This window comes from Rattus norvegicus, chromosome 12 (assembly GCF_021556685.1).
Source record: "Rattus norvegicus strain SHRSP/BbbUtx chromosome 12, alternate assembly SHRSP_T2T, whole genome shotgun sequence".
Lineage (NCBI taxonomy): Eukaryota > Metazoa > Chordata > Mammalia > Rodentia > Muridae > Rattus > Rattus norvegicus.
The window spans coordinates 41,953,137-41,979,909 of NC_141545.1; the positions used below are offsets into that span (position 1 = coordinate 41,953,137).

General features: G+C 51.1%; 1 protein-coding gene across 3 annotated transcripts in view; it reads left to right on the forward strand.

Moving 5' to 3' along the window:
* Positions 1-26,773, forward strand: part of Acad10 (acyl-CoA dehydrogenase family, member 10) — a 42,482-nt gene that overhangs the window by 14,373 nt on the left and 1,336 nt on the right. For 2 of the 3 annotated variants that reach the window (NM_001398790.1, XM_087578462.1), the window contains 15 exons: positions 384-542; positions 1,498-1,657; positions 3,044-3,185; positions 5,951-6,019; positions 7,593-7,774; positions 9,626-9,776; positions 12,075-12,220; positions 14,235-14,408; positions 14,894-15,294; positions 17,498-17,638; positions 17,905-18,042; positions 18,141-18,231; positions 21,316-21,474; positions 22,546-22,718; positions 26,175-26,318. In NM_001398790.1, the coding sequence (NP_001385719.1) occupies positions 384-542; positions 1,498-1,657; positions 3,044-3,185; positions 5,951-6,019; positions 7,593-7,774; positions 9,626-9,776; positions 12,075-12,220; positions 14,235-14,408; positions 14,894-15,294; positions 17,498-17,638; positions 17,905-18,042; positions 18,141-18,231; positions 21,316-21,474; positions 22,546-22,718; positions 26,175-26,318 (2,430 nt within the window). The remainder of the gene's footprint in view (positions 1-383; positions 543-1,497; positions 1,658-3,043; positions 3,186-5,950; positions 6,020-7,592; positions 7,775-9,625; positions 9,777-12,074; positions 12,221-14,234; positions 14,409-14,893; positions 15,295-17,497; positions 17,639-17,904; positions 18,043-18,140; positions 18,232-21,315; positions 21,475-22,545; positions 22,719-26,174; positions 26,319-26,773) is intronic. The other variant, XM_087578461.1, reaches the window with a different exon arrangement.

Genomic DNA, 26,773 nt, shown 5'->3' on the forward strand with positions numbered 1-26,773 from the left:
CCTATAGCTCCCACATCTTGTGTGGATTCTGGCTCTCGCCACTAATTCCAGTGCAGTGCCATCCCATAATACCTCACTGCTGCTTGTGAGATGGCTCCCTGAGTGAAGGTGCTTGCCACAGAGCCCGACTACCTGAGTCCTACCCACCATTTCCACAGCATGATGGGCGTTTGTGATGTGCCCGGCTCCTTTCCTTGGGGGTGACACTGAGTGTGGGCCCTTAGGGTTTATCCCAAAAATTTGTAATCCCTCACTTTAAGAAGGTAACATCATTTTACACAACGCTTCCAATTATAGGAAGTAACCCCACACCTGTCTTTCTTTCAAACCCTGTGCTGGTGGCTTGCAGGAGCTGTGCCCTTAGACCTTCCCTCTCTCCCCAGGTGGTGGAGTCCTGCGTGGAAGGCGTCTGTAAGCCAGATCCCAGGATATTCCAGCTGTGCCTGCAGCGACTGAACCTGCAGCCCTCACAGGCCATTTTTCTTGATGATCTGGGACCAAATGTCAAAGTGGCTGCCAGCCTGGGCATTCGCACCATTAAGGTAATCCTCACTGTCTCCCGAACCGCCTTACCAGTTAACACAAGCGTGTCCACGCTATCTTTTCTTGGCTGCGCCCATAGCTTTCCCTGGTGACTGTCTGGGAACAGCCCCCTGCTTTTGACTAACTATGAAATCTGAAAGGAGCCGCTCATAGCTGCAGTGTGGGCAGAAGGTGGTGTGGGGAAAGTGGGCTGAGAGAAAGTCACGGTCGGCCTGGGCAGTCCTTTTCTAGCTGGGGGGCCAGGAGCTACAGGCCACGTGGATCACGTTAGGTCCTTGAAGCAAGGCAGCTTCGGGAAGTGGGGGTCCCAAGGCAGGGTTGTTCATCTCTGTTCTTACTGCTACACTCCCAGGCCACAGAGCCAGCTCAGCCATCTGCCCTCTGTGAAATATGGCATAGGCTTCTTTTGTTTGTCCATTTGTTATAGATAGAGACTATGTATCCCAGATTGGCCTTGAACTCTGGATTGTCCGTCTGCGTCTTCCCAGAATGTAGGCTGTGTCACTATCCTGGCCTCTTGACAACCTGTCTGTGGTACTGTTCCGTGAAGGCGAGGCTCAGGATGGAAGAGGAAACTCGTTGTGCTTCCTCTGAGCTGAGGGAAGCTCCACTGGCCATGGTCGGAGAACTGACCTCAGCCTTCTGGGCTGGTTCCTCTAAAGCAGCAAGCGGTTCTCTCAACCATGGGTCACAACCCCTCGGTATAGCAGGCATCCTGCATATCAGATATTATATTATGTTTATAACAGTCGTAAAACTACAACTCTAAGTGGCAACAAATACAGTTTCATGGTTGGGGGTCACCACAACAGGAGGAACTGCAGTTAAATGGCTGCAGCCTGAGAAAGTTGAGAGCCACTAATCTCAGGTGTGACCCTCATGGGCACAGGCGGGGAGAGGGCCAGGCTTATGGGCACAAGCTGGGATTTTTTTCTTCTTTCTCTCTGAAACCAGGTTGACAATCCTGAGACGGCAGTGAAGGAACTGGAAGATCTTCTGGGTTTCCCATTGCACGGGGGCGTTCCCAACACTCGACCTGTGAGGAAGACCATGGAGATTCCACAAGACGCCTTGGAGACCTACCTGAAGGGCTTGCTGGGGACCCGCTACACTGGTAGGACGGCAGTGCGGCTGCCCATTCCTGGCCCTAATGTAGTGTGTGGACGGATGCTGACACAGATCCATTAGAGCACAGTCTCCCCTCACCTCAGTGCTCTATCTTAGAGTTTTGGGGAGGGCAGCCTTTGCTAAGAATAGCCACTGAGGAGGAGGGATCTTGGAGAGACAGCATGTGCAGTGAGCAGTTCAGACTTTTGGAGACAGTAGCATGTTTTGAGACAGATCGGGACTATCTATGTGTTACAAGACAAATCAGTTTTATTTGCTTGTAAACACTTTTTTATTATTATTTATTTATGTTATGTATGTGAGAACACTGTAACTGTCTTCAGACACACCAGAAAGAGGACATCAGATCCTATTACAGATGGTTGTGAGCCACCATGTGGTTGCTGGGATTTGAACTCAGGACCTCTAGAAGAACAGTCAGTGCTCTTAACCACTGAGCCATCTCTTCAGCCCCTGTTACATGGCTTTAGAGACTGGGAATCCAGCTCAGTATATAACACTTGCCTAACATGGGCAAAGCCCTGGTTCTTCTGTTCCCAGCACCAGAAAAAGAAAATTCAGGATTTAAAAAGTGGTAAAGGACTCCTCTTCCAAGACCCCTTTGTTCTCTATACTCTACCCTCTGAAACAGCTGGCTTGGAGCATCTGAAATCTTCCCTGGTGACAGTCCCTCCCCGAGTTTGGTCCTCTAGAAGACCTTCATTTACAGTCCCACAGTGAGCTATTTCCTAGCCGTAGGTTTCTTGGCAGTGCACCCACAGAGCTGAGGGTCCCTCTCGACCAGGCCAGCCAATGGCCAGCTCCCATGCTTTCTCACTCTCTGGCCAAGTGGAGCCCATCTTACTATTTAACTAAGGGTTAATGAGGTCTGCCTCTCCCAGGAGCCACAGAATGCAGCCTAGAGGCTGGGAAAATCTGTCTTGTGTCTAGCTTTGACCCTGCCTAGCTCCTGTCCGTCATCACACCAGTGCCGGGCATGGTTTGGTGGAGCATGGGCGAGGATATACACAGGCATATTTGACCTCAGCCTTAGGACATTCCATGGGGCCGCATGTGCTGCCATGACTGTTAGGACTGATAAACAGAACCCATGTACTTGTGTTCACAGGGCTGGCAAGGAGATGCACAACCAAACAGAGAGAGGAGGTGATCATTGTGTTAAGTGACCTTTGAGGCTGTGACCACATGTGGGTCTGAGGATATACGCCTGGACTCAGTTGTACCCGGGGAGGCTGCTGTCTCTTGCTCAGGGTCTTTCAGGAGGGCATCATGTATGCCAGAGGCACACCACCCTGGGAAGAAGGCTAGCCATGTGTCCAGATCACAGTGGAACTGACTCCCTTCTGAGTGCTCTATCTTGTCAAACTTGCAGGCCCCATGAAGCTCCTTCAGTTCGATCACGGACAGTCAAACCCAACATACTACATCAGGCTGGCTGACCGTCAGCTGGTTCTGAGGAAGAAACCGCCAGGCACCCTCCTTCCCTCTGCCCATGCCATAGAAAGGGAGTTCAGGTAAGTTTCTGGGGGGCCAGTGGGTGGTTGTCTAGCTGGTGTCCCCAACACACAAGCACCATACTAAACTGTCAAGTCAGCTTCCGTAGGACTGCCCTGAAATCCCTCCTGTCTTTAAAAAAATAAGATTTAATATTTTGTATTTAATTATGTGTGTGTATGTGTGTACGCTTCTGTGTGTGTGTGTGTGTGTGTGTGTGTGTGTGTGTGTGTGTGTGTATGACATGCACATGAGTGTGGGTGACCATGGAGGGCAAAAGAGTGTTTGGTTGTTTGGTCCCTTTGGTCTGGAGTTACAGGCTGTTGTGAACTGTCGTGCGGGTGTTGGGAGCAGTATACATTCTTTTTGTGTGTGTTAAGGTTTTGCCTGCATATATGAGTGTACATTTATCACATGTCCATGGAAGTTAGAAGGTATTGACTCCCCTAGTACTGGAGTTAAAGATAGTCGTGAACCACCTTGTGGGTGCTGGGAAGTTAGCTTCCGGTCCTCTGTAAAAGCAACCAGTGCTCTTAACTACTGAGCCATCTCTTCAGCCTCTCCCAAACACGGTTTGTTTTCTGAGACAGTTTAGCCCCCACTGACTGGCTGTGTAGACCAGGCTGGCCTTGAACTCATAGAGATTCACCTGCCCCTGCCACGTTTTTAAAGCTGTAATTTCCGTCAGAGGAGAACATGTTACCTGCTTGTGTTCTGGTTTTGGCTTGATGAAGAAGTCTCACTGTGTTGCCAGTTGTTACCCAGGCTGCTCTCTAATTCCTAGACTCAGAATGATCCTCCTGCCTCAGCCTCCCAGGTCCCCAAGTTTTTCTTCCTCCCCCACCCCTCCCCTTTTTGAGACAGTCTCAGGGAGTCTAACCATGAGCTCCTGATTCTCTCGCCTGAGCCTCTCCAGTGGAGTGGGATTGGAAGTCACCCCCACTCTTTTTACATCATTATTTTAAAATATATTTTTATGCAGGGTGTGCATGAGTGTACGCATGTTTGTGTGTGTCCATGTGGAGGTTAGAGGTCAACATTGGATATGGGTCCTCGATTCCCATTTGATTTTTGACATGATCCCACCCTGGGATCTGGCTCTCTGGCTAGGCTAGGCTGACTGACCAGTCCCAGGAATCTACCTGTCTCCACCTCCTGACTCTGGGATTACCAGCACGCACCACTGTGCTGGACCTTTTATGTGGTGCTGGGAATTGAACTCTGGGTGCCGAGGATTGTGAAGCAGCCACGGTACTGACTGGGTTAACTTCCAGCCCCTTTAAAAAGAGTTTTGTTTTTTTTTTCCCCCCTGGGGGCAGGATGGCTCAGTGGGCGAAGGCACTTGCTATGTAAGCCTAGTGACCTAAGCTCATTCCCTGAAACCCACACAAAGAGGGAAGGGTCCCCTCCCCCCAGAGCTGTCCTCTGACCTCCTCCTGTGTGCAGTAACACTTGTGCTCCACTCGGTGCATACACATGCCCACAGTAATAAAAGAGATGATTGTAAATGATCTTACCACGTACTCTCTCAACCCTGGCCTCTCCAGCTTGCTCAGGGGAAGGCCCGAATCTGTGATCTTTTGGCCTCAGCTTCCCTCATAGCTAGGATTCCAGCTCTATGCCATCCGGACAGTCTAAATGCACATAACAGAACTCTAGTTCCAGATCTCTTAAATAGAAGGGGCAAAGCCCTTAGAAGCCAGGCTGGAGTCTCTCTGCGGAAGGCTCTTTCTCCTCCTTCCACTGCACCGCTGGGTCACAGGCACACGCCTTCTCCCTCTCTCCTTTCCTTCCTTCTGTCTGCCACACTGGGGACGGAGGCCTGAGCCTGGGTATGCGAGGCGAGCCTCCTCCCGATGACATGCAGCCCGCCTCCAACATATTCTTAATTTAAGTTTACTGCATGTGTTATGTGTATGTATGTGTGTGGTTCGTGCACGTGTGTCCTTGGTGTGCGTGTATGTGGAGGCCTCCACTCTCCGCCTTTATGGCTTTTTTATGTATACGGGCGTCTTGCCTGAACATCTGTCTATGGACTAGCTGCACACAATGCTCCAAAGGCCAGGAGAAGGTGTTGGAGGCCTTGGAACTGGAGTTTCAGATGGTCCTGAGCTGCCATGTGGGTGCTGGGAACCAAACCGGAGTCCTCTGCAAGAACAGACAGTGCACGCGGAGCAGCAGAGCCATCTGCCGTTTCCTGAGACAGGGTCTCTCTGTGTAGCCCTGGCTGTCCTGGAACTCACTCTGTAGACCAGGCTGGCCTGGAACTCAGAGGTCTACCTGCCTCGGCCTCCTGAGTGCTGGGGTTACAGGTGTGCCCCATCAGGGAGTTCAGCAATCTGCTTGTCTTCACTCTGATCGCACCCCATGGCTGGCTCGCTACCAGACTTAGCTTTCTTTCTTTCTTTCTTTTTTTTTTTTTTTTTTTTTTAGATTTATTTATTTAATGTATATGAGTGAGTGCACTGTAGCTGTCTTCAGACACACCAGAAGAGGGCATCGGATCTCATTACAGATGGTTGTGAGCCACCGTGTGGTTGCTGGGAATTGAACTCAGGTCCTCTGGAAGAGCAGTCAGTGCTCTTAACCGCTGAGCCATCTCTCCAGCCCCAGACTTAGCTTTCTACATGGATTCGGGGGATCTAAGCCCAGGTCTGTGTCAGTGTCTCAGACACTTCACCAACGGGACCATTTCCCACCCGGATAGATAATGTACCATGTTTTAAATCAGAAAAGCAATTTGAAGAAAATCTTATCGGTAATGAGTTTTTATTTGTCCTTGCAGGATCATGAAAGCCCTTGGGGATGCAGGAGTCCCTGTCCCCACTGTTCTTGACCTTTGCAGTGACTCAAGGTAAAGATCTGTGTGTTTTGTCTTTGGGTCCTCAGGCTGCAGGAGAAAGAAGCTCATTTGTTAACTCAAGAGCCCATTCCTGAGAGATGAGAGAATCACCTGCAGCGTCCTCCCCAGGAGCCCCGAGACCCTGTCACTCCCAGCATGTCCACTCCCAGAATAGCTTTCTTAGCACTCCAAATGCATCTCCACTTAGCTGGATGCGGCTGGCACATCTGTAATCCCAGCACCTGGGCAGGAGAGGCAGGAGGTGCCACAGAGAGACGACCACCTCCACTCCCACCACTCTACTTCTCCCCCACTTTTCTTTTTGTTTCTTGTTTTTCAACACCAGGTTTCTCTGTAACCAGCCCTGGCTGTCCTGGAACTTGCTTTGTAGACCAGGCTGGCCTCAAACTCACAGAGGTCTGCCTGCCTGAGTTCTGTGATATGCCACCATGCCTGGTATTTTTGTCATTTTCTTTTTCTTTATTCGGGAGGGGGTTGGGGGGACAGGTCTTCTCTGTGTAGCTATGGATGTCCTGGAACTCACTCTGTGGCCAAACTGGCTTTGAATTTTTTTTTTAAAGATTTATTTATTATATATAAGTACACTGTAGCTGTCTTCAGATACACCAGAAGAGGGCATTGGAACTCTTTACAAATGGTTGTGAGCCACCATGTGGTTGCTGGGAATTGAACTCATAACCTCTGGAAGAGCAGTCGGGTGCTCTTAACCGCTGAGCCATCTCTCCAGCCCCTAAGTTTTACATTTGAAAGGAAGCAATGGGAACCACCTACCACTCCAGCTCCAGGTTATTCCACGCCCTGTCTGCCTTCCACTGGCGCAGACACAGCACAGGCAAAACAGCCACACACAGGAAATAAAACGAAAGGGAAAAAGACACCAGGGGCTGGAGAGGCGGCTCAGTGCCTAAAAGCGCTTGCCGCACAAGCATGGAGACCTGAGTTCAAATGCCACAGAGAAGCTGGAGGGGTAGTGAGAGTTTCTGTCATCCCGGCAAGATGGGAGGGAGAGACAAGAGAATCCCCGGAGCCTGAGGGCCAGCAGACAAGGTGGAAGGTGAAGCGACCCCGGAGGCTGCCCTCTGACCCCCACACCTGTGCTGCGTGACATGTGTGCCTTCACCTTTGCTCACACACACACTCGTCTCACATGACACAGGCCTGTAATCCACACAAGAGCCAAATGAAAGGCGGAAACCTTCAGACAGGTTAGTAAGTCTCCTGGGCATGCGCAGCCAAATGAAAGGCGGAAAACTTCAGACAGGCTTCTTAGTAAGTCTCCTGGGCATGCGCAGCCAGTCAAGGGCAGAAGTGAGACTTCAAGCTGGTTCTAGACTCCAGACCTACTCCCCCCTCAGTGATTTGGTTTTATAATCACATTTAAACCTCTTCAAGGGTTTCTGCACATGGGCCAATGAGAAGTGAGATCATGCTGTCTGTCTGCACCCATAGCCGGGCGTGTAGAGGGGTGTTGGGCACCTCAGTTCTTTGCACAAAGGAGAGGAAACTGAGGGCTCCCGTGGCTGACAGCCCCCGTGGTGCTCACCCCCACCTGTGTCCCTGCCAGCATCATCGGCACCCCCTTCTACTTGATGGAGTACTGCCCGGGCATCATCTACAAAGACCCCTCCCTGCCAGGCTTGGAGCCCAGCCGGCGGGAAGCCATATATACTGCCATGAACCAAGTCCTGTGCAGAATTCACAGTGTGGACCTGCAGGCCACGGGCCTGGACGGCTTCGGGAAGCAAGGTGGGCAGGGCAGCCCGTCCTTCACTGACAGTTCCTCTCACAAAGCAATGCTCTACTGTTGGGGTCTGGGAGGTTTAGGGTCGCTGGCACACAACCCTGCCCACGGTCTAAGTCCGGGCTAGCCATAACTGGTTCTGCTCACCCACTGCTCATTTCATCCTTTCATCCTCATTTCATGATAAGGACATCACCGACTTAATTGAGGCCTCGTTCTCCTGGGTGCTTTTTGTCAGTAAACTGCTTAATCCTTCCTTTCTTTCCAGTGCTGATCGTAGTATTTAGCATACACTCCCTCCTCCACCTCACCCTTCTTCTCTTCCTTCTTAAAACAAGTTATATTTATTTATTTATTTATTTATTTATTTATTTATTTATTTTTATTTATTTTAATTTTACCAGAGCTGGGCGGCAGTGGTTTACAACTTTGATCCCAGCACTCAGGAGGCAGAAGCAGACAGTTCTCTGAGTTTGAGGCCAGCCTGATCTACAGAGTTCCAGGATAGCCAAGAAACCCTGTCTTTTTTTTTTTTTTTAAAGTTTTTTTTTAAAGATTTATTTATTTATAAGTACACTGTAGCTGTCTTCAGACACACCAGGAGAGGGAACCAGATCTCATTACAGATGGTTGTGAGCCACCATGTGGTTGCTGGGATTTGAACTCAGGACCTCTGGAAGAGCAGTCAGTGCTCCTAACCGCTGAGCCATCTCTCCAGCCCAGAAACCCTGTCTTAAAAAACAAACAAACAGGGGTTGGGGATTTAGCTCAGCGGTAAAGCACTTGCCTAGCAAGCACAAGGCCCTGGTTTCGGTCCCCAGCTCCGAAAAAAAGAAAACAAACAAACAAACTTAGCTAAGGATGGCTTTGAACTCCTGATCCCCCTGCTTCTACTTCACAAGTGCTGGGGTCACAGGTATGCCACCACACTTGGCCTTCCCCCCATCCCCACCCAGACAAGGTTTCTCTGTGTAGTCCCAGCTTTCTTAGAACTCACTTTGTAGTCAAGGCTGGCCTTGAACTGACAGAGATGAGACTGCCTCTGCCTCCTGAGTGCTGGGATTAAAAGCGTGCCCACTGCTGGCTACACTTGGCCTCTTTGAAAATAAGAAAAGGAAAACTTTTTGCTATGTCAGGGGGTGTCACTATATTGCTAAGCTGGCCTTGAACTCTCCTCAAATGATCTTCCCACCCAACTTTATGCACCTCAATTTTAATACTATTTATTTATTTTGGATTTTTAAGGCAAAATTTTTCTATGTAGCCTTGGCTGTCCCAGAACTCACTCTATAAACCAAGCTGGCTTTGAACTCGGAAATCTGCCTGCCTCTGCCTCTCAAGTACCGGGGTTAAAAGAGTGCACCACCATGCCAAGCTCAATTTCATGGATTTTATCCTCCCTTCGTCTCTGAGAGGAGCCTTTCAAGAGGAGAAAAGGAAGGCCCAGAGGAGTTAGGCACTTGCTTGTCACCACAGAGATGGAATGTGGTAGAGCTGGATCCCACCTGAGTAGTCGGACCCCATGCTCTTAGCCTGACGCTGTTACACTGAACCAAGAGGAGCCCCTAGGCTGTTCGTGAGAAAGCTCACAGACCTTCAGAGAGGATTAGCGTCTGGCTTAAAGCTCAGTGTGGAGGAATAATGAATGCCTAGACCATGCTGAGCCAGCTGAGGCAAAATAGCTGGTGGCTGCCACATTGTCAGGAACATCTCGTGGGAATTGTCCCTGTCCCTAAACCGTGTTCAGACACATAGCACTGGCACAGAGCTGCTGATGTCTTCACAGTTCTGGCGAACTTGCCAAGCATCTACGGCTGTTGGAATAGCATCCTGTGTCCTAACCCTCTTTCCCTCAGGGGACTATATTTCTCGACAGGTGCAAACCTGGACCAAGCAGTACCGAGCAGCGGAAACCAGCAGCATCCCGGCCATGGAGCGGCTTATCCAGTGGCTGCCACTGCACCTTCCCCAGCAACAGAGGACCACGGTGGTGCACGGTGACTTCAGGTAGACACAACCATGGGGTGGGGGGGAGGTAGTTTGTGCAGAAGAAGATCAAGCCAGGAGTCCCCGGCCATGCTGCAAATGGGAATCATCCCTTAGGAGATGGAGCATTCATTCCTGCCTTCAGCTCACTAAATATCACTAGCAGCCCCTCCCCCAAGTTGTGACCACCAAAATGCCCACAGACGTTGTCCCATGCCTGTAGGGATGAGGCACTGTGCGGGGTGGGGAAACACTATTGAGATCAGGTAGAACTAAGGTAGTCCCACTTCTATGGGATCAGCATTGGATGCTGACACTGTGCCCAGTGAAGGCGGTCAGGGAGTAGATGGGGTTTCCTGGGGTGTGTGCTAAGTCTAGGGCCCCCCATCTTCATCGGTGTGCCTTCCATCCTACTGGGGTTCCAGCCGACCTCCCATAGCTGCCCTGGACTCTGTCTTGTGGCACTTGGGGAACAGTTTACCATTTCCTGCTTCTAGCAGCTCCTGCAGGCCCGCCCCACTTGATAATTTCCTCGCCCGTCCTTCATGCATTTAACTAGCCTCTACCTAGGACTCTAGAACAACCCTCCCTCTTGGGTGGGGAAGAGTAGCTAGAAGGTGGGCACTGGACACCACTGCCCCATGGCCTTAGTCTTGGACACTTGACGAGCGTCCACAAACGTGACTAAGAGCAGGCAGGAGACAGCCAGCAGCGGTCTAAAGGGCTCTCAGCTGTGGGGAAGGCCATGACAGGGTTGGAAAAGCTCCCCTTAGAAGTAACATTTGCTCCAAGACAGTTCTATCTGCTGCCACATGGTAGAGGGCGTCCCGATGGAGGCAGGAGTCTGAAACTGCTGCATTGGAAACCTACAGCCATTAAAGCAGGCGAAGGGAGCCTGCCATAGCCGCCCATTCCCCTCCAGGACGCCTGGCGCCATTGCTTGGCAGTCTCGGCACAGAGGCGACTGCTGGTGCTTGTCCCGAGTGATGAGTCACGTTTGGTGGTGTGTTGGGATCCTACCTAGCAGGAAACATACGCTGATTGGCTCCATTCGAGTCAACCTAAATAAACATCCAGGGGATTGTGCTGAGAAAAGATTCAGCTCCGGGAGGATAAGAAGTACATGTGATATTTATGTAGGTTTACCAAGAAGTGAGGGAACACCGTCTGTGGTTTCTAAGTGCCCACTTAGCTAAAAGAGACAGAAAGCCAAGAGACAAATGGTCACCACGTTCAAGGAAGGTGGGGAGGGAGGGAGGAGGCCGTTAGCTGAACCTGAAGTGTTTGCGTGTTAAGAGATTCAAGGGAAAAACAGCAACACAGCAGGTGTGACCTGTCTGAGAAGACGGTCACGTGCTCTGCGTGTCTTTCCTACAGCTTATTTCATGTTTGGTCATTTTTCTCTCAGAGATTAATTTCACTTTTGACTTTGTGTGTACTTGTGAGTGCAGATGCCCACGGAAGCCAGAAGGGAGTTAGATCCCGGAGTGGTGGTTGGGAGCCAGACTCAGCTGGGACCCAAGCTCAGGACTTCCGTGGGAGCAGCACACGCTCTCAAGCGCTGAGCTCCCTCTCCAGCCCCTCCCATCTATTTTAGTGTCCAGTCAGGGATCAGAAGGACTCAGAGGCCACTGAACAGATCCGAACTCCGGAGGGGTTCCTAACCAGCTGGCTCCGCTGGGCCAGCATGCTCTACCGTACCTTACTGCATAAACTTCTCCAAGGCCCCTTAGCTGACAGAACAGCATGTTTCCACCACGGTGGCTCTCTGGCTGGGGCTGTAGTTATTGGCCTGCTTGCTATGCCTGCAGCTGGGCTCCTCAGGTCATTTTCTGTGGCTTTGTGGTTTCCCAGAATAGTAGCCCCTGGGTAACAGATGTGTCTGGTGACTCGGGTCTCCAGAAGAGCATTTACTAAAGAAGCTATATTTTCTCCCATGATCTCCACTGCCCCGGAAGCCCTTCAGTGTCACTTGACATGTATTAGAAGCCAGGTTCCTCATGCAGTGAAGAGGCCTGCTTTAGGGACATCACAGAGAGGGTATGAATCAAGAAGGGATAACTTCAGAGAGGGCTCCTGGCCAGAGCTATGGCCCTTGGCTTTTCTCAGTTGGGGAGTTGGGAGAAGAAACAGCTAAGCTCATCCCATGCCCTGCTGAGGCTTTTGATTGGCTGAGGCCAGCTGGAAGCCAGAGGACCTAGGTAGGAGACCTAGAAGTTAGCCTGGTTGCAGCATACACACTGCTGGAGGGTGAACCCGGGAGGAAAAATAGAGTGTCCCCAGCTGTCTCCATTCCTTCTGTGGCTTCTCACTTCTCAGGCTGGACAACCTGATGTTCCGTCCTGAAAAGGCGGAGGTGCTCGCTGTCCTGGACTGGGAGCTTTCCACCTTAGGGGACCCCTTTGCTGACGTGGCCTACAGCTGCCTGGCTCACTACCTGCCGTCCAGCTTTCCCATGCTCAGAGGTAGGAGCCAGTTCCACAGCAAGCACTGGGGCACGCACTGGCTGAGGTGGCCGGACTGGAGCTCGAGAGCGAGGTCCAAGTGGCTCAAGTAATATTGTCCCTGGCATGTGGGGGTAAGAATAGGAGGTATCTCCATTTATTCTGCATTTTTTGTTTGTTTGTTTGCACTGCGGGTACGTCTTGGCGGTCGTGCGTGCCAGCAGACACGCTAGCATCATGCTGAAGCACCAGCTTACATTTTTCCATATGTTCTGGACAATCTCTTGTTGATCTGCCCAGGCTCACCTTGCCCCTTCCTTCCATTCGTACATCTGCCTTCGTCTTGTTCCTGCTGTTTCTGGGTTGTTTGCTCTGATAGGCTCTCCTGACTGGCTGTCCTTGAACTCCCTGTGTAGCTGAGGCTGGCTTCAGACTCCCGAGCCTCCTGCCTTCACTTCCTGGGAGCTGGGATTTTGGGCATGTGTTACCGCATCCAGTCTAGTATGGAAACGAAGCATGCCCTTATGACTTTATGATCTCATCATTCTACTCACTGTGTACTTTGCCTCGGTCTGGTTCGGAATGGCAGGGAGGGGGCGTGTGTGCGCTGTGGTGGTTTGTCTCCACGTAGCCTTGAATGTCCTGGAACTCACTGTGTAGACCAGGCTGGCCTCACACTTACAGAGATAACCCTGCTTCAGCCTCCCAAGTGCTGGGATCGAAGGGGTGCCCCAAGCGTGTCCAGCTGTTTTGCTTTTAAGACTTATTTTTAATTGTGTGCATATGTGTGGGCAGGTATGTACACCGGTGGGTTCCCTAGAGTTGAGAGGCAGGCATGGAAACTCCCTGAGCCGGGGTTATACGAGCTGCCTGCATAGGTGCTGGGAACCTAATCTCTGGCCCTCTGTAAGAGCAGCAAGTGCCCTTAGCCACTGGGCCATCTCTGCAGCCCTTCACTGGTTTTGGTGACAGGGCCTCACTATGTAACCCTGACTGTATTGGAACTTGCTTGTGGCCTAGGCTGGCCTTAAAGTCCAGTGATTTTTCCTACCTCTGCCTCAGAGTGCTGGGATTACAGGCCTGTGCTGCCACGCCCACTGTAGGTGTATAGTTTGGACAGATGGTCATTAAATATTTCTTTGATGTCTTAATTTGCAGTGACAACTTTTATCACATAGATGTGATATAAGACACTTGGTTTCGGGGTTGGGGATTTAGCTCAGTGGTAGAGCGCTTGGCGCAAGGCCCTGGGTTCGGTCCCCAGCTCCGAAAAAAAGAAAAGGGAAAAAAAAAAAGACACTTGGTTTCTTTCTTATTTGGATGCTTTGTTTCTGAGGGTTTGTTTGGTGGTGGTGGTGGTGATGGTGGTGGTGAGGGGTGTGGGGGTGGTCTCTGGTTTTTTTTGCCATCACCTCTCTTCTGACCCCATAAAGTAAGACACTGGACATCTTTCTAGTCATCTGATTACCAAGACACAGAGTATTCAGGCTTTTAGTCAGGGGTCATATATTACGGTGCAAGCAAATCAGTGAAGCTTAGTGTCCTGATGTTTATCTGCTTCATAATACAGTGAGATTGCTCTTCTGATGCCTGTGTGTGCGTGAGTGCATGGGTGCATGCATACATGCATACATGTGTTCGTGTGTGTGTGTGTGTGTGTGTGTGTGTACACTCCCGTGTCTGGGCATCACACCCAGGGCCTGGCACATGCCAAACAAGTGCTGTAGCACTGAGCTCCACCACCAGCCCGCCTGGAACTGTGTCTGAGCAAATGACCAGCTAAGGATGTCTCCATCTGGGAGCTGTGGTCCAGGGGGGATCCTTTGTTGACTGATAATTTGGTCTGAAACCTTGAGGGAGTGCTCCGTCAGTAGCTTACCTCAGGCCAGTGGCTAGGGCAAGGAGCCACAGGACTCACAAGCGGCCTCATAGCTGTGAATGTCACTGGGGAGCAGAGTGGCCTTCAGAATTCACAGTCGCTAGTGGTAGGGAAACGCGGGTACCAACCACTCTGGTCGGCTCTGTCTCATCTCAGGGTTCAGGGACCAGGATGTGAGGGAGCTGGGCATCCCCACCGTGGAGGAGTACTTCAGGATGTACTGTCTTAACATGGGCATCCCACCCATCGACAACTGGAACTTCTACATGGCTTTCTCTTTTTTCCGAGTGGCTGCAATCCTACAGGGAGTCTACAAGCGCTTGCTCACAGGTAAGCCTTGGCCCGGCAGCCACGGAGGCTCTGAGGAGAGAGGTTGGGTCAGAATGGTGTACAGCTCAATTTATTTCCCCATCATCATGAAAGTACGGGTGTGTAGAGCCAGCTGTGGTAGCTCACACTTGGGAAGTGGGGGTTCAAGGTCGGAGAGTTCAAGGGCATCCTCATCTATATCTGGGAAGCAACAGGAAGCCCTGTCCTGAGTGCTGGAATTAAAGGTCTGTGCCACCACAGCTTAAATTAGTTTCTTTAGGAAAAGTAAGGCCAAGCAGCAGGGGATATCTGACCTCCAACTTCTGGTTCCCAGGTCGCTGACTTACCACCCTCTCCAGACTCAGTTTCCCTGTCCGCTAAGTTCAGATTCAGAGTGGAGTGCTGCCTGGGAGTGCAGAGCTCAGCCAGTAGCAGTGTCTGCCCTCAGAGTATTGCACGTCACCAGGGTGGTCATGGGTCATCAGTTCTCCCTCCATTCTCCGTAGGACAGGCCAGCTCTGCAACAGCCGGGCAAAGTGGGAAGCTCACTGAGTCCATGGCTGAGCTGGCCTGGGATTTTGCCATCAAAGAAGGGTTCCGGGTTTTCAAAGCGATGCCAGCCACCACAACACTGACGAGATCCTACCATGCCTGGGCTGGGCCACGGCTCCCGAGGACTCCCACGGGCTCGAGGAGTCACAGCACTACAGTAGCTGCTTCCCCCTCTCATGAGGCAAAGGGAGGCCTGATCATCTCTCCAGAGGGCCTGTCCCCTCGGGTCAGGAAGTTGTATGACCAGCTGTTGCAGTTTATGGAACAGAAGGTGTACCCCGTGGAGACAGAGCTGCAGAGACACCAGGCCTCAGCCGACAGGTGGAGCCCTTCCCCGCTGATAGAAGACCTCAAGGTAAGCCAGCTCATCTGTGTGGCGGACCCTAGCCATTGAGGCTTGAGGGAAGGAGGCTGAGTGGAATCCTCTTGGTTTCCCATCACTAGAGAGAGGTCGCTGCTGGCTAATCAGGTTTCACAGGGGCGGCGCGCCTGCGTGCGTGCGTGCGTGTGTGTGTGTGTGTGTGTGGTGTGTGTGTGTATGTGTGTGTATGGTGTGTGTGGGTGTGTGTGTGGTGTATGTGTATGTGTGTGTATGTGGTATGTGTATGTGTGTGTGGGGTGTGTGTGTGTGTGGTGTGTGTGTGGTGTGTGTGTGTATGTGTGTGTATGGTGTGTGTGTGTGGTGTGTGTGTGTGTATGTGTGTGTATGGTGTGTGTGTGTGGTGTGTGTGTGTGTATGTGTGTGTGTATGGTGTGTGTGTGTGTGTGTGGTGTGTGTATGTGGTATGTGTATGTGTGTGGGGGGTGTTGTATGTTTGGTGTGTGGGGGGTGTGTGTGTGGGTGTGTGTGTGGTGTGTGTGTGGGTGTGTGTGTGTATGTGTGTGTGTGTATGTGTGTGTGGGTGTGGTGTGTGTGTATGTGTGTGTGTGTGTGTGTGTGTGTGTGTCTGGGATGAGGAAGGAGAGTGGTAATTTGGGCATAGTTCTCCTGTGGTCCCCATACTTGGGAGGTAGAGGCAGGAGGATAAAAAGTTCAGGCCAACCTCAACTACTTGAGACCCTGTCTCGCGCTTGCTTTTTTTTTTCTTTTTTCTTTTTTTGGAGCTGGGGACCAAACCCAGGGCCTTGCGCTTGCTAGGCAAGCGCTCTACCACTGAGCTAAATCCCCAACCCCGAGACCCTGTCTCAAAATCAAGTAATATGACCTGTAGCTTGGAGACGCATCGTGTCACATGGACATCTGTCACACGGCTTTGAGAAACGAGCCATGTTAGGGGACGTCTCTAGCCAAACTCTCTTGCTAGAGAGATGGTATGAGAAGCAGAGAGCCGAGCATTTGGAAAGTGTTCTGCTCACTCCGCCTTGTTCCCTCACCGTTCTGACAAACGCCCGCAGTCTGTGGTGGGCTGGCCCATTCCTGCCTGTGGTCAGTCAGGACAACACAGTGAGGAAGCCTGTGGAAAGCAGCTCCCCTCAGGGTGACAGAAAACAGAGGCAGAAGCAGACACATGAATCTATACCCGAGGCCTTCCTTTCTTCACCTTTTATATCCATATGGATCTCCAGCCTAGGGAATGGTGCCACCCACATCAGTAGAAAGGTTCGTTATTTAATTACTTACCTCTGGAAAGGAGGGCTTGCTCAGGGCCTGAGCTCACAGGTCTCAGGACCCCCATGCCCACGCCCACCCCCACCCCCAACCCCGGGGAGCTGGCTGTGTTCCAGTAGGATTCCTACCTATCAACAGCACTAGTGTTAGTCCTGAGGAGGCATGGGGATGGAGATGGGGGGTGGGGGTGGCTGGGATATGGAGAACTGGAATGAGCTCACTCTGGACCTTGCTAGTTCTCTCTCATTTATGCCACCCGTGCCTGCAGGCCTGTGTCTGGCCAATGGGTCTGCCTTGGCATTGCTTTGGGTATATGCTGTGTCTCGAACTGCGCCTTCCTTTCCCCTCTGTGTGCCACTGGTCAAGACAAGATTTGACCTGGGCTGGGGAGATGACTCAAGGTTAAGAGAACAGACTGTGATTTTAGAGGGCTAAAGGTCAGTTCCCAGCATCCACATCAGGAGACTCACAACTGTCTATAACTCTAGGTCCAGGCATTTTAATACCACACCCCTCACCTCCATGGGCCCCTGCATTCACGTTCATACACATGTACATGCTTACATTGGGTTTCTTTGTCTGGTGTGTTTGTTTGTTTGTTTGTTTGTTTGTTTGGAGACAGGGTTTCTCTGTGTAGCCCAGGCTGTCCTGGAACTTGAACTTGCTTTATAGACCAGATTAGCCTCGAACTCACAGAGATCTGCCTGCCTCTGCCTCCTGGGTGTTCACCACCTCAACCCAGCTTTTGGTTTTTTTTTTTTGTCTTGGTACTTTGAGACAGCATCTCTCTGTGTGGTCCTAGCTGGCCTGAAATTCAACACATAGACCAGGCTAGCCTCAAACTCAGAGCTCCCCATGCTTGCTGGGGTTAAAGATGGATAATGATACTTCTGTCCAAACTTATATATATGTAAGATTCAGTGATTATTGCCATCCCTTCCCCTGACAGGAGAAAGCCCAGGCTGAAGGGCTTTGGAACCTTTTCCTACCCTTGGAGACGGATCCTGAGAGAAAGTACGGAGCAGGGCTGACTAATGTGGAGTACGCACATCTGTGTGAAGTGATGGGCATGTCTCTGTACGCTTCTGAGGTACAGTCCCCACAGTTCTCTCAGCACGAGAACATGTCACACGCGCACACACGCGCACGGCCAGTGGAATCCCCTGCATGTGGAAGGTCCATCTCAGGCCACCACACAGCTGGAATCTCACATGGGCAAGGCCGTGGACTAAAGCCTGTGTAGAGAATCCACTCAGCATGGGAGACGCCTAGGGGTATGGGCTGTGGGAGCTTCTAGCCCCTGGCTTCAGGGTCCTTAGGAGATGTGGGGGACATGGATGAGTTTCTTCTCCTCAGATATTTAATTGCTCTGCCCCGGATACGGGGAACATGGAAATCCTGGTGCGCTACGGCACGGAGGAGCAGAAGGCCCGCTGGCTGGCGCCACTCCTGGAGGGCAGGATCCGTTCCTGCTTCGCCATGACCGAGCCCCAGGTACCATGTTCACATCTAAAGGCTGGGCCGAGGCTGCTCTTCTGCTCCTGTACGATGTAGGTCACTAGGATCTCTAACCGGAACGTGCTCTCCTTCAGGTGGCCTCCTCAGATGCCTCCAACATCGAGGCGTCCATCAAAGAGGAAGATGGCTCCTATGTCATAAATGGTCACAAGTGGTGGATCTCAGGTATTTGGCCTGAAATACGCTTGCCAAACTCAGTCTGCTTGCCAAACTCAGTCTGCGTGGGCGGGCAGGCCTCTGAGGCCCAGTGTGAGATGCATGGGGTTGGGGGAGGGGGATTACAGGGGCTTTTGCAGGCAGAGCTCTAGGAATCTGTTAAGGGAACCTTCTCTCTTTATCCTGTCCCTGCCATTTTGGCCGGAAGCCTTCTCGGTAGCTCTCCCTTTCTCTCTCTCTCTTTTTTTTTTTTTTTTTTTTTGATTCTTTTTTTCGGAGCTGGGGACCGAACCCAGGACCTTGCGCTTCCTAGACAAGCGCTCTACCGCTGAGCTAAATCCCCAGCCCCTCTCCCTTTCTCTTGAGGTCGGTGTGTTGTATCTTAGGGGCTTCCAAGTGTTTCTGTGCCTCAGCTCACAGAGCCCCTGTACTTCCCTTAAGGCAGGGATCCCCAGGCCCCATCCCATTTCACAGGAGGAAACTAGGACTTGGGGTGACCAGTCACTCCCCTGGGGCTGTAGCAGCTGGCAGGTGTTGTAGAGATTGAAGTATCATGTAGGCTATGCCGACCTCAGACTGCTATGTAGCTGATGCTGGCCTTGAACTCCGGATCCGCATGCCTCTGCATTCCAAGTGCTGGGGTCACAGGTGTGTGCCACCACACCAGGCTCAAATGTATGTATTTGTCAAAAATTCATATACCTCTAGACATGGTGTTGTGCAAACTATGATTCCAGGGCTTGGGAGGTAGTGGTGGAGATTAACACAGGTGTGGGGATGCCATCTTTGGTCATGTACGAGTTCAAGGCCAGCCTGGGCTACATGAGATCCTGTCTGGAAAAAAACAACAACAACAACAAAAAAATGACAACAAAAAAACAAATCCAAATGCTACATCGTCCACAGACTTTTAACAGTTTTTTCTTTTTTAAGATTTATTTATTTTATTTATATGAGTTCACTGTAGCTATCTCCAAACACCACAAGAACAGGGCATCAGATCCATTACAGATGGATCTGAACCACCACGTGGTTGCTGGGAATTGAACTCAGGACCTCTGGAAGAGCAGTCAGTGCTCTTAACCACTGAGCCATCTCTCCAGCCCCTTAACAGAGGTTTTTTTTTTTTTTTTTAAAGATTTATTCAGCTCTCTTTTCTCTGTTCTCTTACCCTCTTCTCCTTTATCCCTTCTCTTCCCACTCCCTATCCCCCTTCCCTCCCATGCTCATGGCTGGCCTTTACTTCTCCCCTCCTCTACTCTTCTTCTCTCATTAAACCTTTCCATGTGGAAAAAAAAAAGATTTATTCATTTATTATATATAAGTACACAGTAGCTGTCTTCAGATACACCAGAAGAGGGCATCGGATCTCTTTACAGATGGTTGTGAGCCACCATGTGGTTGCTGGGAATTGAACTCAGGACCTCTGGAAGAGCAGCCAGTGCTCTTAACCCCTGAGCCATCTCTCCACCCCCTTAACAGAGTTTTTAAATAACTCTTTCACTTGTTGTTTTTGAGTTGTTGTTGTTGTTTTTGAGACTGGGGCTGTCTGCCTAGAACTTGCTTATGTAGACTAGGCTGGCCTTGAACTCCCAGAGATCCACTTGCCTCTGCCTTCCAAGTGCTGAGGTTAAAGGCGTAGGCCACTAGACCCAGCTTCATTATGTTTCTAAGCAGTGGGCTGGAGAGATGGCTCGGGGTGAAGAGCACTTGTTCCTGCAGAGGTCCTGGGTTCAGTTCCCAGCACCCGCATGGCTGCTCACATCGTAATCCCAGGGGATCTGATGCCCTCTTCAGACTTTCCTGAGCACCAGGCATCATGTGGTACCCATACATGCACACATGCAGGCAAAACACAGACATAAATTAAAGTTTTTAATTTTATAATTGTTATGAAGTGAACGCTTACCACTTGTTCACTGAGGCATTTGACTTTCCATCTCACCTCTGTAAGACGATTCTGACTCATGTTACGGAAGTGTTCTCTGAACTCATCCTATCCCGTTTTCTTTTGTTCTTAGATACCTGTTGACTGTGTGGGGAAAATCTAATATTCAGAACCACTTATGACTAGAGGAAGAGGGAGGGGAGAGTAGGGGAGGAAAGAGGAGAGGAGGAGACAGAGAGAGATGAAGTGTGCCTTGCTTGTGCTCTGGGCAAGCGTTCCATCTTGAGCTGTGTCCCCAGTCTCTCTATCATGGTGGATTCTGAACCACTCGCTCCATTTACACAGTGTGCCTGGTCTTTGGCGTATGTGTTACACTTTGGACCTGGAGAGAACACAGCTGGTATTCTCACAGAGGTCCAGCCAGGGAGGCTTCCAGGCCTCCCACAAAACACAACCATGGCCTGCTAGAAGCACAGATCGTTCTCTGAAGAAGTTTTCTGAAGCACTAGCCAGAAGGGAAGCTTGAGAAGCAGCTCAATTGTCCTCTGGGTGTCTCCAAGAGTTGCCTCTGCCCTGGGTCCACAACCACCAGTGTCCACAAGAGGGCGCACTCTTGTCGATGGCTTTTGTAGCCAGTCCTATCTTGGCTGCCTCACGGGGGATGATTTGTGAGCTGACGTTGGGTAATATCCATGGTAGATACCCATCATGCAGCCCACTACCTCACGTGACGCTCAGCAAGCTAGAGGCACTGACAGCCTCTTTTACATCTTGTCCCTGGTTTTTAAGTCTAACGTGATGGTTTTAAACCTTTTTTTTTCTCATGGTGTTAGACTGAGGCCTCAACAGTTAAAGGCCCTGGGTGCTCTTGCAGAGGACCAGCCACCACCCGCGTGACAGCTCCCAACTCTCTTGTGACTCTAGTTCCAGGTGACCTGACACCTTCTTCTGGCTTCTGTGGGCACTGCACACACATACAGACAGAAACTCCCACGTGAAAGTGAAAAATGCTGCCCTTACAGTGTGACAGGTCCCCATCTCGCTGCAATAAGCTTTGTCTGGCCCGGAGGCCACGTAGGCATCTCTGATCCCGTGGCTCTGTCAGGGTCATCGCTTTGCTGTTCGCAGGCCAGGGCTGCGTGCGGTCAGAGGCTCCCGTAGTCCCAGAACCCACTGACAGGCCCTGTCCCTCCTCTTCCCGGCAGGTATCCTGGATCCACGCTGCAAACTCTGTGTGTTTATGGGGAAAACAGACCCGCAGGCCCCAAGGCACCAGCAACAGTCTATGCTCTTGGTTCCCATGGACACGCCCGGAATCAAAGTCATCCGGCCTCTGTCGGTGTTTGGGTTAGAGGATCCTCCAGGTTAGATATCCCCGAGTCAGTCACCCTGAATATGGCTCTAATACAGGACAGCAGATTGGGGAGCCCTTGCCCCCTTCAGAATTTGTCACATGCCAAGGATCTGAAGGCGCTGGGGAGGCCCAGCCCAGCCTTTTATTCCCTCAGAAACTTGGCCCACCCAGCAGACTGCCTGTGGGTGTTTATGCCTTTTCCCCTCCATTCTCAGAAGAGAAGCAGGAGTCCTGAGAGGAGGCAGGCAGGCGGGCAGAGGCACCAGGCCTGCATCCTCCTGGCTTTGTTTGTGTGGGCCAAGGCCCCAGTGGACTCCCCTCACCTGTATGAGGGGAGGGACCTCTCCACTGACAACATTCACACCCACGTCTCCAGAGGACCGGCACACCCACATTCCTCATCCAGGGGTTCTGGCCTGCGTCCTAGTTTATCCTCGAGGCTCAGTAGGTGCTTCCATCAAGCCCGATGACCTGAGTTCAGTCCTTGGGACCCACATGGGAGAGAACTAGCTCTGCTAGTTGTACTCTGAGCTCCTCACACATGCTTGGGCATGTGCGCGTGCGTGTGCATGCACACACACACACACACACACACACACACACACACACAAAACCAATAAATAATACGTGTAAAAATGAATCAATGTGTGGCCAGTGAGCTGGCTCAGTAGTGAAAGGCGCTTGCTGCAAGCCCGACCGCCTGAGTTCAATCCCTAAGAACCTACATGGTAGAAGGGACCTGGCTCCTTAAAGTTGGCTTCTGATCCTCCCAAATGCACCTTGCCTGTACGCCTAATCCCAGCACTTGGGAGGCAGACGCAGGCAGGTCCCTGAGTTTAAGGCCAGTCTGGTTTACACAGAGAAACTCTGTCTCACAAAAGAAAAAAAGAAAGAAAGAAACGAATAGAGTAACTTGTTTTTGCTGTAGACATCAACTCCCTTCCTGTATTTCTGGGGCCGCTGTCCCCCTCCTTAGCGATGACCCAGTTAGAAGCCTAAGGCCTGGGAACGGGACCAGCAGCTAGCCCTAACCTAAGCAAGGTATACAGATGTCCAAAGAACCTGCATCTTGGTCTTTCAGGTGGCCATGGTGAAGTACAGTTCAAAGATGTGCGTGTGCCTAAGGAGAACATACTTCTGGGCCCTGGCCGAGGCTTTGAGATCGCTCAGGGCAGGCTGGGGCCCGGTCGGATTCATCACTGCATGAGGTTGATCGGGTATTCAGAGAGGGCCCTGGAACTCATGAAGACACGGGTGAGTCCCCGCCTTGTGCCCACATTGACTCAAAGCCCCTGTTGCTGGCTGGAGAATTCCAACGCTGGTACCCTTCTGAGAACAGACCTCGGGGATGGTGTTCCCTCCCAGAATCTCCATCTCTGCTTTGCACGTGCTTTACTTGGCCACAGCTGGCTTCCAGAGAGGGATGGGTACCCCTCTGTCCAGGTGGCCAGATGCCAAGGCAGGCTTTATGGTGGCCGAGGGCAAGGTTCCAAAACCCAGAGGATTATGGGCAACCAGGAGCCATTTGTGTTCCCAGCACATCCCCAGGGAGGTCCTGCATGGCCTGTTGTGCCCCTGGGGGTCACAGCACCTGGCCCTGTGCATGACAGCTTCCTTGTTCAGTACATCCAGACATGGCTGGCGTCTTATGCCTATAGTTCTAGCACTCGGAAGCTCAGGCAGGAGGATTGCTGAAACTCCAAGACCAGCCTACAGACTGTGTCCACAGTATGACATTGTCTCAAACAACAAAAGTCATTTGCCATGGGCCCCTTAAAGGCTGGGGTCTCTGCCACCACCATGGCGGCAGAGTGAGGATCCGCAGGAAGTTAGAAGGTGGTTCAGTTAGGTGTGACCAAGTCGGTTGAGACTTCATGAGTCTTACCCCGAGCAGTTTGTTTTCGGCATCTTTAAGCACCACACAATTCAGTGGAAACTTATTCTGGAGATGAGTAATCCTGAGTACACATAAAAAAGAATCCTGGAATCCCTCGGAGGAACAAAGCACGCTAAATATATGTCAGAAGTGACTCCATCGAGACTCTGTAAAGACCGTGTGACATCCTCCATAAAGACAGTTCTATACATTGCTCGAGAGATAAAAGCCTATAAGGCGCTGGGGGAGGGTTTCTGTGCAGGAGGATCTGGTGTGGTCTCCAGTCACACAGATAGCACAAAGGTCCCAGACTATTCACTGCATCCTCTCTCCTAGCTCAGGGTCTCTTAACAGCCATGCTGGTCTGGAACTCTCCATGTAGGCAGAGGTGACCTTGTTGGGACTCAGGTGCAGGCACCAGACCATCCCTGATTGGAACGTAACTTCATGGTATACAGATGAACTCACTGTGTTCCTAAATTATATTTATTTATATTTAGATATTTAATATATAAATTATATGTTATATTTATTGTTTTTAAAGCAGGCTGCTAGGGACAGATGTCATGATGTTTGCCTTGCACCCCAGAACTCTGTAGGCAGAGGCAAGTGGGTCTCTTTGTGACAGAGGCCAGAGCAAGTTCCAGGACAGCCAGGGCTACCTGAAAGGCCCTGTCTCAAATGAACAACTGGGCAGAGATTACTGAACAGTGTGTGGACTGTCGCTGTGTTTTCAATGGCCGGAGAGAGAACAGTGAGTCGGCCCAGCACATAAAGGCATCTGCTGAGGCTCATGAAGTGAGATTGACTCCTGGGCGGAAGGGGAGATTCAACTCCTCCAAGTTATCCTCTAACCCTCACGCTCATATAAGACTTTAAAACTATATCTATGCGCACCTTTAAATGCATGCAGAAAGTGTGGAAGCACAGATAAGAATCGTGTGTTTTGAGATGGGCTCACTCTGCCGCCCAGATTGGTCTCGAGCTTTTAGACTCAAACAGCTCTCCAAACAGCTCACTCTACAGACACACCAAGGCGACAGCCACCCCCTGTCAGGTGATGGGATACTAGGTATTTTTTTCTGTCTTTTGAATGAAAATTGACAGCCATGACACAAGATATATTATTGCTGTAAAAATTATTTTCCCAGGGATAGATAAATAAAACATGTGAGAGAAGAATGCTTTTGACTCTCAACCCTTTCTAAGCTGGAACTCCAGGCTGTGAGGCTGGCCTTTGCCAGCAGATGGCGACTTGCCCCTTGGTGGAGTTCCCTCAGTCCTTCCTACTTTCCTTACCAGGAGCAGTCTTGGCCAGAAGCTGGCTGGGGCTTTCTCTCTTGCCTAACTTCAAGCCCAGGGCTTCACTAAAGGGGTCTTAGAAGTTCTGGGCCGCTCTGTGGTGGTACACACCTTTAATCCCAGCACTAGGAAGGCAGAGAGAGGTAGACGGATCTCTCTGGATCTCTCTGAAGTTCAAAACCAGCCTGATCTACAGGACTAGGGCATTGAGGGCTACACAAAGAAACCCTGTCTTGAAAAACAAAACAAAACAATGTGGCTCTCAGCTCAAAAGAAGATTGTTGGGCTGGAGAGATGGCTCAGCGGTTAAGAGCGCCCGACCGCTCTTCCAGAGGTCATGAGTTCAATTCCCAGCAACCACATGGTGGCTCACAACCATCTGTAAAGAGATCTGATGCCCTCTTCTGGTGTATCTGAAGACAGCTACAGTGTACTTATATATAATAAATAAATAAATCTTTAAAAAAAAAAAAAAAGAAGATTGTTTCAGAGTTACATGTAAGCACTGTTCAGGAATACAGATTTAAATTACCTCAGATTCCACTTTGCAATCTACTAAGTTATACAAAGTTTCTTGTTTTGTTTTGCTTTGTGGGTTTTTTTTGGGGGGGGGGGTTTGCTGGCTTGTTTGTTTGTTTGTTTGTTTGTTTTTTGAGACATGGTTTCTCTCTGTAGCCCTGGCTGACCTGGAACTCACTTGCTTCTTTAAACCAGCCTGGCCTTGAACTCAAACTCGAGATCAGCCCCCCTCTGCCTCTCAAGCGCTAGGATTAAGGGGAGAGCCACAGCTGCCTGACTCTGTTGGAAGACATTATCTAACTGTATCTCTCTCTGTCTCTCTCTGTCTCTGTGTCTCTGTCTCACTCTGTCTCTGTCTCTCTCTTTCTCACACACACACACACACACACACACACACACACACACACACACACACAGCATAGACCTCATAGTCATAGAGATCCTCCTGCCTCTGCCTTTGGGATTAAGGATGTGCGTCACCACGCCCAGGCTCATGAAGTTTGAACAAAGGAGAAAGTCACAGAACACCTTCAGTTGTGTTGATGGTGCTCCAGGCGGGCGAGTCACAACACAAGCAGAACTATGTCTGCTGTGCGCCTCTGGTCCTCTCCGATGACCTCCTTAACTCTTGGGTTGGTGGAAGGTAGCGATCTCCATCTTCACATTCCAGAAGGACTTCCCTTAGTCACAAGGTTGTCACACACTGCCGTGGGCAATAAATGTCCGTTGAGGCACCAAGACAGCCCAAGATTCCTGGCTGTGGACCTGTAACATTCCAGGCTCTCCAGGATCACCAAAGCTGTAGTCAGCCATCAGCCACCGGAGAATGCGCTCTGTAGGTGTGGCATCTGTAACGACCATTGCATTGCAACCGCCCCCAACTAGCTGGCAGGCAGGCGGTTCCCACATCTGCTCTCTCCTGCGTGCCTGGCTCCCCTGCAGGTCATCCACTCTGAGCCTCCCAGGACCACTCTAGGCCCAGCTCCCGAGCCTTGTCTCCCTGGTATCCGTAGGTGATGTCCCGCACGGCCTTCGGGAAGCCCCTTGTGGAGCACGGCACCATCCTAGCAGACATTGCCCGGTCTCGTGTGGACATCGAGCAGGCACGTCTGCTGGTACTGAAAGCTGCCCACCTCATGGATGTGGCCGGAAACAAGGTGGGAGGCCTCCGAGATGACAGGAGCCATCCTGAGGGGACACTGGACTCCACCCTTCTCTCATTGTTTGGCAAACTGCGGGAAGGCTCAGCTCTTGGACACTGATGACTGCTAATGTTCTGCTTGAACTCTAGAGGGTCATCTATTGCCAACCAGAAAAGGCCCGGGGAGAGAGGCGAACGTCCACCAAATGGTCAGCTCTGTAGCCCCAGGTCTTCAACAAGACCCAGTGCAGGAGGCCAATGAAGGGGGAGAGAGCTGGGAGAAGGACCTCACAGACCTGGTCCAAACAGAGCATTAGCCTACAGAGGAGCTCATTCCCATAGCAACGTTCCCCATTTCCTATAGTGGGTGGCCTTGATGCATGTGGACTGCCCTGTTACCTGGCCCCCGTGCAAGGGCCCCAGACCCAGGAGAGCTGCTGCACCAGGTAGTGGAGCCAGGCATGCTGTCCC